At 40.8% G+C, this 11,834-nt stretch overlaps 1 protein-coding gene across 5 annotated transcripts in view; it reads right to left on the bottom strand.

Moving 5' to 3' along the window:
• Positions 1-957: 957 nt before the first annotated feature.
• The window catches only part of LOC102209486 (glutamate receptor-interacting protein 2-like), a 33,468-nt gene continuing 22,591 nt past the window's right edge, over positions 958-11,834 (bottom strand). For 4 of the 5 annotated variants that reach the window (XM_005740477.2, XM_005740478.2, XM_005740479.2 and 1 more), the window contains exons 13-24: positions 10,578-10,723; positions 10,410-10,490; positions 9,997-10,060; positions 9,430-9,575; positions 8,370-8,514; positions 7,921-8,060; positions 7,411-7,593; positions 7,164-7,323; positions 6,061-6,175; positions 5,522-5,746; positions 3,892-4,038; positions 958-2,850 (exon numbers count right to left, since the gene is read on the bottom strand). In XM_005740477.2, coding sequence (XP_005740534.1) covers positions 2,653-2,850; positions 3,892-4,038; positions 5,522-5,746; positions 6,061-6,175; positions 7,164-7,323; positions 7,411-7,593; positions 7,921-8,060; positions 8,370-8,514; positions 9,430-9,575; positions 9,997-10,060; positions 10,410-10,490; positions 10,578-10,723 — 1,750 coding nt within the window. In that variant the 3' untranslated portion in view covers positions 958-2,652. Of the gene's footprint in view, positions 2,851-3,891; positions 4,039-5,521; positions 5,747-6,060; positions 6,176-6,203; positions 6,655-7,163; positions 7,324-7,410; positions 7,594-7,920; positions 8,061-8,369; positions 8,515-9,429; positions 9,576-9,996; positions 10,061-10,409; positions 10,491-10,577; positions 10,724-11,834 lie in introns of those variants that run through there. The other variant, XM_005740480.2, reaches the window with a different exon arrangement.

Raw genomic sequence — 11,834 nt, 5'->3', positions numbered from 1 at the left:
AAAAAAGTGATTTAATCAAACATTGGATTTCTGTAGGACTTCTCTTGAGGTCTCTGATTTGACGTCTTTCGTATTACTCAAGAATTGTCCACCATCTTGGAAGTGATGCAACCACTGGATGCTCGGGAAACGCGTATTCCCTGACTGGCTGGTAGTGGTTCCTGGAAGTTGGTGGCTCTTGTTGGATGAAATTGGTTGAAAAGAAGGTACTTCACCAAAAATCCTCCAGTTGCTAACCGATTGGCAACTGTGGCAAAGGTTTTAATGTTTACCTGCAAATACTTGCTAACTAGCCTAGGGGTCGTAACTGCAAATGGAACTTCGCCTTTTGAAACATGTTGGCTGAATCACGGAGGCACAGTGCAAACTTTTCAGGCAAACAGGCTCCATTTGTGGTTTGCTTTACAATTTTCAGTTTTCACAGAAAAACTGAAAATTGTAACGTAGTCCTTCAATTTCATTCAACCTACAACCATAACAATACTCAGTAATACACATCAGTAAGTTAACATTACATAGTGGTCACATGTCTGCAAACCCTCAATAGGATGAGAACTCTTTTCGCTATTAGCCCCTAGTAGCCATTAAAAAGAATGCAAGTTTCAGACACTATGTTAGCTTCTGGATTGAGAAATTGCATCGTCTACATAAATTAAATACTAACATAAGTTTTCCATGTTCAACATCTGAACTCATGGTTAGCATTCCAATATTTGTAATTTAGCAGTAAGGGCAACATTAGGAGAGACTTGGATTTTCTCAGTCATTTTATTGTTGTCCCCACTGTGTCAAGGAATTAACCTGAATCATCTTGAAGTACAAGTGTTAACCAGGTCATGGTAACTCATTGCTTTAATGCAAACACACGGGGACAATCAAATTAACGACCACAAACCAGAAATCAGTCAACTGTAATCTCATAACTTTATTGTCATAAAAAGAAATACATTTCTTACTTAATAAATTAAACAAAAAAATAAAATATCCAATACATTTTTCAAGTTCTTGTGAAATGATACCTGACATATTTGGGGAGGATGTAGATGTTTTATAAAAAAATTAAAAAAAATCAAAAAAAAAAAAAAAATCACATTCAGCATCACAGCTTACATCAAGACACCATGCGATGTGCATGTCAATAAAAATAAAGCACTGCATACATGACATTTTACGCTATAATAAAAGGGGCAACGCATAAATTACTGTAAAACCTTAAAAACAGGCCACTGTAAAAATATGACATTTAATTTAAATTAAGAGGTTACAGCCTCACAGATGACTCTGATGCAATTTCCCGTTATGAGAAACCTACAGACCAACTCAAAACACGTTCACATGAGCCAAACACACCCAGTGAAACAAATGCTTGTTTCCAGGCAGTCTGCTTAATCAGCAGGTCACATTTCCTTCAGAGGCTTTTATAAAAACAGTGTCATGTTGATAAGCGCTCATGATCCTGCTGAAGGAAACTGATAACACTCCAATACGTATTATGGAGTGACTTACTCACCGCACAAGTCATATGCATGCTTAACATGCTTACACATATTGGTAGGAACTTCAGAGAAAAATAACCTGATAGCCAGCTGAGTGAGATGAATGAAACACTTTTCATCCTCCTTTTTGGAAAAGGTGTAATTCACTTGAGGAAGCATCAGTGCCCAAGTCATTCTGGTGCAATGCCACATGCAAAGTCATACAGTAATGTGAAAAATGTGAACATAGGAACTCTTAAAAGTGGAATGGTGCAAATGTGGTGCCGCAAATAAAAAAGAAAAATGCAAATGTTGTGAAACTGAAAATCTGTCAACAGAAAAATAAATAAATAAAGCATGATATCTAGGGTGATTCGGAAGCAATGAAATTACTAAAAACTAAGAATTAAGTGCCTTTCTATGAATTTGTGACATTAACATAAGGGAATTTAAAATGTGGCTAATGATACTCACAAGTATCAGACAGCATTTGTCTATTTGGAGGCACTGTCCCATCTCTAGGGCAGGCAGTGTGGAGTAGAGACTGGAAACGAGGGCAGTGAGCCAAGTCATGGGTGAAATAACTCAAATAGGTGCAACATTCCTTGAATCTCGAGCCTACTCGCACCTTTGTGTCTCTGTATGACTGTTTTACATGCACATGAAATACTGTATTTGGGGCTTCTATTTGCAAATGTGTAAATGAAATACAGAGCTAGGTTTTTGGTCCTTGAATGAGAAAACCTATTAAAGAAAACGGTAACTTGTGCAGTGAATGCATTGAGCATTCGAGCCTCTCTAGAACCGAGGCTTGTGTATTTGACATCCTGGCTCCGTCAGACACTATGACTCCCTTGTTATATAAGCCTGCATGTGGCTTTGCCTGTGGAGGTGGAATGGGTGGGGGAGTCTGCCCTTAAGCCAGAGCCTCCCCTGAACTGCATCATGTGAACACAGTGACTAAAACTGGCAATTGTGAACACATGCACTTGTGACTTTGTGAGACAGAGAGCGATGCTTTCAGGGGAAGAAAGTGGTTGAGTCTGTGGATGTGCGCTGAGTGCTGAAAATGAGTGTGAAGGTGTGTCTGAGAGGTACAATGTGACGGGCTTAACCACGTGATGTGTGTGTTCAAGAGAGGTCCCCTATACTGCAGAGTTAGAATCTCTCTTTGTGGTCAGAGGGCAACTATGTTGTTCCCGTGGTTGGGGAAGCAGAACAGTGAGTTTGAGGGGTCGTCACAGTCGTTTGGCAGCTCTGCGTCTGCTGCTGCCAGTGGATTCCTGCTAATGACCAATTCCAGGCTGTCTCCGGCCTCCATAATTAAGGGCACAGTTAGACAACAGTCCAAGTCCCTGGTCCTTACACGGTTCACCTGGGAAATGACAACCAGTTCTTTTACTATTCAGTACACACTTCTTTTCCCTGAAAGAGTCATTTGGTGGACGAGAGCTATTATTTCATAAAAACAACTAATGATGAAATGCAAAGTGGTGTATAAACAGTAGCAACAGAGTAAAGAGGAAACACTCAGTGGGATCCCTTAGGAGCCTAAGTCTTTTGCAGTGTAACTGAGGGAGGTTTCAGGATGACCTCATCCACCCCTAATGCTTAAAGTAAAGTGGTTTCCCTGTCTCCCAAATTCCAAACTGGAAGCTGGTTCCACAGAAGAGAGGCCTGAAAGCTGAAGGCTCTGCCTCCCATTCTACTTTTAAATACTCCAGCAACTATAAGCACTGTTTTGCTGTGACATAACACTAGGAGATCTTTAGGATAAAATGGGAGTATTTGTGACCTTGCACGTGGAGAAAGATTATAAGTTTAATTCTGAATTTAATATGAAGACAAGCTTTTTTTTCCTGTTTTTTTTTTCCTTTTTTAAAATATTAGCCTTGAACAGCATATCCTCATCAAAAACAACTTCAGGATTCCTCACAGTGTTACTGGAGGTCAAGGTAATGCCACGTCATGTTTCTAATCCCAAGAGTGTTGCTTTCCGATGACTGTCTTTGGCTAGTCAATAAGCTGGAATGAAAAATTGCTGCCACTCCTCTGTGGCCTGTGCTTTGATTCGACAGTGATTCACTTAAGCATATTCACCTTGCTGCGAATTTGTCGTTTGTGAATTTTTATGCTTAAAACATTATTTGCAGATTTTTGGTTTATTTTTTGATGGTCTGGGAGCAGACATGGTCACTATGGAGGGTTTTGGGGGCATCACTGGAAGAGAGAAGTTGCAGAGTGGGGTGCAGGGCTGAATAATCAAGGTGTATCTAACAACGCAGCTGGTGAGTGTAAATGAAACGTCTCAGTGTTCTCACCCAACTTGCTGCAAAAACCCCCAAAAAAACAAACGCATTTTCCAGCATGTGAAACTTTTTTTCCCCCCTTTCCTTTTTGTAAAGGCAAACAGTACCTGAAGAATGCGGTCAAAAGGTTTCAACCCTGCTTGGTCAGCTGGGCCATCAGGCCGGATCATATTCACGTAGACACCCTTTTCCAGCAGCCCGTCTGACACACTGAAACCAAAGTCACGGCTTTCGCGATCCTTTCTTATAGTCACCTATAAACAGAGGGCAAATTGTAGTCATAGATAAAACATTCTTCAGCATTTGGAACCTTTTTCCTCATTGGCTTTGAAAGATGTACTCCAGCTATAGATTTTTGTGAAGAAAAATAAAACACTACAGAAATATTTGTATGCCTTTAGGTGAAGCAGAGGTAACAACCCCCCCACCCCCAACCAAACAACTCAGGTCTGACATTGACAGTTGAGTCATAAGGCGACTTTGACATTAAACATTTTCTTGACAAGGGAAACATCAAAGTAGAGTGTCTGAATGAGACACGGAAAAGCTATTGTTTCTTGGTGATCACTTCTCTGGAAAACGTTTTGCAAGATATTTTGGTACTTGGCATTAAGCACTGCCTTTCAAAGAGTTAGATGAGATCATTTTCTGTTTGTACATAATGCTAAACTAAGCAACCGGACACCCGACAATAACTTAAGAATGGAAACTAGTTTAAACAGCTGACCTGGCTCTGGACTGTACATGGTGTCTTTTATTGTGTCCACTCCCTGTGTAAAGACTAAACAATTACAATGCCCACAGCCACATGGCTCTTTGTTTCTCAATTTCCATGTTCCCTAAAACAAGGTCGGCAGCTTTAACCATAACCAAATAAAGCAGGTTTAAGCTTGTACTTGGTGATTTTTCCATGATAGCATATAGGTTGTGTCAACTAAAAATATTGTTAATTTCCACACTGCAGGACTGATGCCCTCTATTACTCCCAGTCATGGTGCGATGCATATATGACGCCAAACAGACTTCTCAGTGGGCGTGTAGTCACAAGTTTCACAGATGCTCAGGTAAAGCATCACATGAATTTGTCTCATGTGCCAGTCCCGACGAGGTAAGTCACGTAGAAGAGATAAACACGCATTACACACCGATTTTTACAGAACATGCTGTACCATGTTCATCAAGTGTGCGTGCACTGGCAGGCCTATTACTACAGCTCAAGTTTAAAACCTGCAAATCGGATAACACGCAAGATACCAATGTAGGTATTAATTTTGTAAATGCAAAGTCTTTGACATACTGTATTTAAACTTTGATTTTCATGAAAAATTGTCTCATGTACCAGAACGTGTGATGAGATATCCAAAGTTAGAGTAGCTGATCTCTCACATACAACCCAAACTCCACAAATTTTGGGATGCTGTGTGAAATGCAAATAAAAGCAGAATGCAATGATTTGCAAATCTCACAAACCTGTATTTTATTCACAGTAGAGGATACAAAACATTTCTAATGTTTAAACATTTTACAATTTCACCAAAAAAATAGCAAATTTTTAATATGATGGCAACAACAAGTGTCAAAACTTTCTATGGGGCAAGAAAGGCTGGGACGAAAACAACGACGACAACGACACGAGGCGCACACACACACACGCGCGCAACCTGTAATTACTGTACAGCGTTAAGAATAACTTTTTTTTTTCAAATTAAATAATTATTTCATGACCCTTTTTGTCACCTTGTGCAGTGCCAGAGCTGTAGGGAGCAAATTTTCAGAGTTGTCGCCTTTGACCCTGGATGAAACATCTCCGGCTCCAGTTGACATGTTCAGTTTGCTTTTGTTTAGAGTTTCTCCATGGCTTCCTTCCCTCTTGATTGGACTTATTTCAGAGGGAAACACTGAGTCTTCATTTGTTTTGGTCTCATCTAGGTACAGACTAAGAGCGCTACCCGTCATGGATGCCTGAAAGACAAGAGAGGGATTATTAGAACATTTGTTTAAAAAAATAAATGATTTAAAAGGAACAAAGACTTATTTAGATTCACACACATAGATTAGAGGCCAAGGCATTGTGCAAAAGCCTTCTGCAGTCAGCATGGCAGCAGGTGCCCAGCTTGCCTTGTCAGATTTAATAACAGATTATAGCGATGATGGTTATCGTAATGCTTCATCTGGCATGTTCATTTAGGCCAATGCAAGTCTGAGAGTACACAAGTAGGACAAAGCTAGAGAGGAAACTGAAACAGAAGGGGGATGGAGATAACAGGCGGGCCTACCTCCAGCTCCCTGAGAATCTCTGACTGGCCGCAGGTCTCGAGGTCCTGCAGAGCCTGGGACCAGAAGCTGTCTTCCTGGTTCAGGGTGCCATGGCAACGAGGGGGGCTGACAAATCTATGACAATGCAGGAACCAAAGCATGAGAGCAGTCCTGCAGTCTGGATTGTTGGTGCTGCATACAGAGGCAGCATGGGAAATGCAGTTTTTTTTTGGGGCTGCAAAGCTGAAGAGTCCTTCTGAGAATCTCTCAGGACCACAGTGAGGGTTCAATGTAAAATCTTTCTCTTGTAACAGCTCAAAAGCCGCAGGAGTCCATTAGATTAAGATAAAGACTTCAAATTCACAAAGTGACGTCACCCCCCCAAAAAAGCAGGAAATCTAAAGCACATGACATAAAAGTTCAGGGGGAAAAAGAAAAAAAAAAAAAGAAGAAGAAGTGTGACGAGACAGATAAGGCTGATCCTTGGGCTCTTTGGATGTTTTTCTGAGGAAACGTTTTTTTGTATACGGACAGGGGTGACAGAAAAAGATGTACACATGTGAAACACCAAAGAGCTTGTGGGCAGTTAGTAAAGCAGATGAGAGAGAGAATACCTGAGAAAGAAGAGAAAAGGACAGTTTGGAAAAAGCACAAAAACATGAAGGCATACAACACAAAATGACAAAATAATCCAGAATGCACTTTTGTCAGTGACCTTAACGATCAGGGAAAGGAAACATCACAGGAGAGTTTGCTTATACAACATATTATTGAATTAAGAAAACCACTTAAAGCTAAACTGACAAAGATGTCGGAAACAAGAAGCCACCAAGGTGTGTGACCACGCAGCACAAGAGCAAAAACAACTGCACATGTTTGACAGATGAGGTGGGTTTGGGTGTTGTCATGTTACTGAATAAAGATATTTGAGCTGCAACCTGACACATTGCACACACACAAAGCCAGTCCTGACAGATTCATCCAGTTAAAAATACTGATTTTTAAATTTTATTTGCTAATACTGTGTTTAATGCTGTTCCTGTTCAACTGCACCAGCATCACCCACCCTCAGACATTCACCAAACTAAATGTCTGGGATGGACCTCAGGGCCTCTGTACTTACCCAGGTATCTTGTCCCACTCATCCTCTGTGAATCTCCCATCATACAATGAGGTGTGGTGGACTAGGCCTGCAGAACTGGAAGTGGTTTGGCTCCTGTGCTTTGTGCGCCTCCACTCATTTGGGTTGAGCAGTATATCGGATCCTTTGTGAAGATATGTCCCTAAATGAAGAGAAGAAAAAAAAATCTCATTAGATGTGCAGGAGAATGTGGTTTATCTGAAGACTGCTCGTGAACATTAGATTTCACCTTGGCTACTGTAGCCTGCATCAAACCCCGAGCTATCCCAGGAACTCATGGCAGAGTCTATACTGGGTATAGTGGCAGAGTAGAGCTCTGAGTGTTTACTGGTCTTCTGGGAGTCTGTCAGATCATCCTCTGTGTCGCTCAAAAACGCAGCTTCTCTTTCTAAAGGCCGCCGGCCGTCAGACTCTGGGAATGGACAGTGAGCTGGCATGAAACAAGATGTGCACTTTTTCACACCACCTGAGTAAAACACTGCAACACTTCCACAGCAGAAGCATTTATTTTCTGCCTTTTGTGTCCCTCATCTCTTAATTCCTTTGACAACAAGGTGTTTTGTAAAGATTTGAAAAGAATTTGCTTCACGCAAAGAGGGACTTTAAAAGCCCCAGAATTTAAAAAAAATAAAATAAAGGATCTACTTAGGAATAATGTCTCAGATCCATAAAACGATTAAAGTAAAATTTGGTTCATTCTCTTCTCCTAACAATGAAAAACAAACGAAAATATATATACGATCAGCTTGTTTCTTGATCTTGAGGGTGACTGACTCCCCAGCCATCTGCAGGAGATGAATGGCCTCACTCAGTGGCTTTCCTTTCAGGCTGACACCATTGATGGCTAGGACTCGGTCCCCTATATGGATGGCTCCAGTCCTGCAGATTTAGAAGAGCAGATGAAGCAGAGATCTACCAGACAGTACCAACAGAGATGGCCAGGAGAGCTGTCAGGCTGCCAGCATGCTGACCCAGACAGAAACAAAGAGGCGTCTTGTTACAGGAAAACAAAACAAAAAAAAACTAGCCAGCCATTGTTTACTGTCTCATTTATTAGGAAAGAAAAAAAAAAAAAAAGAGGCAACTCAAGAGAGGACCTGGCTTAAGGTCAATGCAGCACCATTTTCTTGTACTACTACCTTGAACCCCCCCTGCAGCTCCACATGTCACGCCCTGCCCTTCACTCACCTCTCAGCCAGGCCTTTCTTGGTGAGGCCAGAAATGACGATGGGATCAAAGGGCTCCTCTGTGCCAGAAATAGTGATGCCCAGTGGTCCGTTATATCTCTTCAACTCCACTGTGTAGATTATGGAGCCTGACATTTCCAACTCATCTACAGCATGCAAGGACAGAGGATAATGTACACTCAAGATATGAAGACTTACAATAAATTGTTTAAAACAAATTATCAAAAGAACGACTGATAATAGGAAGTATTCACATTAAAAATTAAACCGTACAATATTAGAACTGGAACTTTTCCAGTGTAAGAACCAGTCAGCCAGCACGGGCTCTGGGTATGTGAGACACGAGCTTCTTTTTTCCAGAAATGCACCACAGAAGAGTTTGAGGTCACTCAACTGTTGTTTATGAAATGAAACCACATTTTTATGTTTGTTTGCTTTTGTAAATCTAGCATAAAACCGATCGAGTATTTCATGAGCAACAACTAATGATCCATGAAAATGTGGAACATGAGTTTGAGAGAAATGTTGACACTGGCCAATAAAGTAAAAAGATTAAGATAACTGGCGGAGAATGACAAATTGCCTTTTTATCCTTTTTGCTTGCCTTGAAGGCCATAATCGTCACCGAGTCACCTCTTCACTGCTGACAAGACTCATTGTCATTTCCTGTGTGGTCAATATTATTGTCACAGATAAGAGAAACAAACTGCTTTTCATTTCAAAGCAATGACATTTCAAAGTGACCCCAAATCTTTGAGAGGTTGCCTGCATGCACCAAAGAGTTTCCTGATCTAGATAAGGGTAACAGTTAGTCTCTGTGGTCATGCGCTGGTTCACACAGTGGGTCGAGACCTTTATTCTTCAGGTTCACTTTCTTATAAACTGGAGCACATGTAATTTTTAAAAAAAATTATTATTAAATGAAACCACCCGAGAGGTTTAGAGGGCGACCAACTGACAAATATCTGACATCAAACCAGGACCCCTATCAAACCAAACAACTAATGGGATAATCTGGTTTAATCTCCGACAGTGCAATGTATTTTAAATGGTTCGTGTACCAATGTTGTCCTCATCTTTCTGGATTCGGAGTTTGACCATATCTTCTGCTTGTTCCAAGACATGCATCGCGTCTTCCATTGTGCAGTTCTCCAGACGCACCGAGTCGATGGCCAGCAGCCGGTCTCCGGGCTCCAGAGTGCCTGTTCTGCAGGACCCAAGAGCAAGAAGATCACAACTGTTAAACTGGGACCGGCCACTCCTCCCGACTCACTGTCAGAATCCTATTAGCTTCATGTCTCAGTGGGATCCTTGGGGGTGACCGTAACCTCACCCTCAGCCTACTCAACACTGAGCCCTTTTGAAATGAAGTTGCTGTGGCCTACTGATCCAGTTTTTATACCTCAATCCAATTAGGCTTTTGTTATATAGTGGATAGACAAAATGTAATTTTGTAATGAATAATCCCACCTAACCCCAGAAAACCTAGATCAGCCTGAAGTGTTGAGAAGTCTTAGAAGTTTGACTTCTATTAAAAAAATAAAATAAAATCAGTATGACCCAGCCCTGAAAAAGCTGGACTAATAAATCATTCAACATTATGAGCTCAACATAATGACAGCACATACCTGTGCGCAATGCTTCCTTTTCTGATGTCAGAGATGATGAGGGGCTTGCCAGGTTTTTTACTCGCTGTTAAAAACAGAATACATTTTTTTGACATTTCAGGCAGCAAGATATGACGATTAAACCAGTTTAACTAACTAAGCACTTTAGTCTCTTAGTTTCCTTTTCGTTTTGTTGCCCTGTCAATGTCGGCTTCCTGCTTGTGTCTTTTTTTGTTTAAAGATGGTTAGAGTAGACAGGGTAATGATGACTGTTGGTACAGGCCAGTATTATTCAGAGGTAATGAGGTATGAGCTTCATGCCTTTTTTTCCCCCTCTCTTTTTATGGATCACAGAACATTGATTCACGGGAGAGTTTGCAAACATTTTGAGCAACACTGCCCCCTTCTGGGTGTCTCGCATTCAACAAACCCACCACTGATGGTGAGGCCCAGCTCCATCCCTCGCCGTTTGGGGAGTTTAACATGGAAAGTGCCGCTGCTGGGAACCACCGACTCTGATTGAGATTTAGAACAACGTTAAAAGGGAAAATGGAAAAGCTTATACGATTTCACAATATGAAGTTACCGTTCCTGTGCAATACCTGCAACATCGAACTCAATCTCCAGTGTGACCTTGTTAGCCAGAGCAGAGTCTCTGAGCAGCTGATGAGCTTCCTCCAAAGTGCCATCTTCAGTTGGGATCCCATTAATGAACAACAATCTGTCGCCAACCTGCAGCAGCCCACACCTTCACGCAGCAAAACACACAAATATGAAAAGAACAGATTTTAATTTCACTTTCTGCCCATAACTGTTTGAAAATGTGTTGTTTTTTTTTAAATGAAGAAAAAGAAAAGGTTGTCGTGTTCTCAAGAGTGTGAGAGTTTTGTTTTTAAAACCAGAGAAACCTGAGAACAAATGACAAAATATCAGCTTTTTAGTTCAAACTAATACAACCGTCCTGAAATAAATCCTCCCTTTATGACAATCTTAAGTGTTCTTTTTTATTACCAGGGGGAAACAGGAGCTAATGTTATTTTAAACAGGACAAATCTACAGATGTTGCTTAGACATGGCTGACAATTTTCTTCACCTCAGTGAAGGGAAAAACAAGTCTGTTTCTGGCCCTGTCAGATTTGTCCCAAAGGTCACGGGCAATCTAGGTCCTGTTGCCATATCTGCCAAACCTATGTGAAACCTAACCTTTGGGTAACCTTTGACTTAGCCTTCACTCTGGATGCTCACATTCAGTTTCAGGTTTGCTCCTGCTTTTAAATAACTTCAAATCTGTTGCCATGTTGAGCTTCATCGTGTCACACTCATCAAATCATTGTTTGTCTTAAAATGTGTCATTTCAGCAGGTTTATAACAAAGTCTCCTAATTCAGGTCCAGCGGATCCCCCTTAACGTCAGTGTTCACTTTAATATTCTGGTTTTTACTTTTAGAGCTCTGCATGGAGAAGCACCAATCATACATCCCCAGGAGGTGCCTGAGGTCATGTGATCACAGCATGCTGGCTGTGCAGCATATATGGTTGAGACGTAAAGAAGAGTTTTTGCCTCCAGACGCAGGATCTCTGAGCCTGAAATCAGTAGACTTGGTGGTCTCTTTCAAAAAGCAGCTTAAAAAATATAAATAAAAGTTAAAATCTTTGTTTTATTGTCTTATAAAATTATTACAGATATTGATTCAAGTTTATATTCATCGGGTATCATTTTTACTAGGGGTGAAACGATACACAAAATTCACGGTTCGGTTTGATACTTTGGTGTCACGGTTTGATATTTTTTCGATACAAAAAAAATGTTCATGCCTTTTTAATTTGTCATTTATTAAAATTATAAATATATATTTTAAC

This window comes from Pundamilia nyererei, unplaced genomic scaffold (assembly GCF_000239375.1).
Source record: "Pundamilia nyererei isolate P.nyererei 1_Seehausen unplaced genomic scaffold, PunNye1.0 scaffold00100, whole genome shotgun sequence".
NCBI lineage: Eukaryota > Metazoa > Chordata > Actinopteri > Cichliformes > Cichlidae > Pundamilia > Pundamilia nyererei.
Note: the sequence above shows the minus strand (reverse complement) of the source record. Positions and strands in the feature narration are given on the sequence as shown.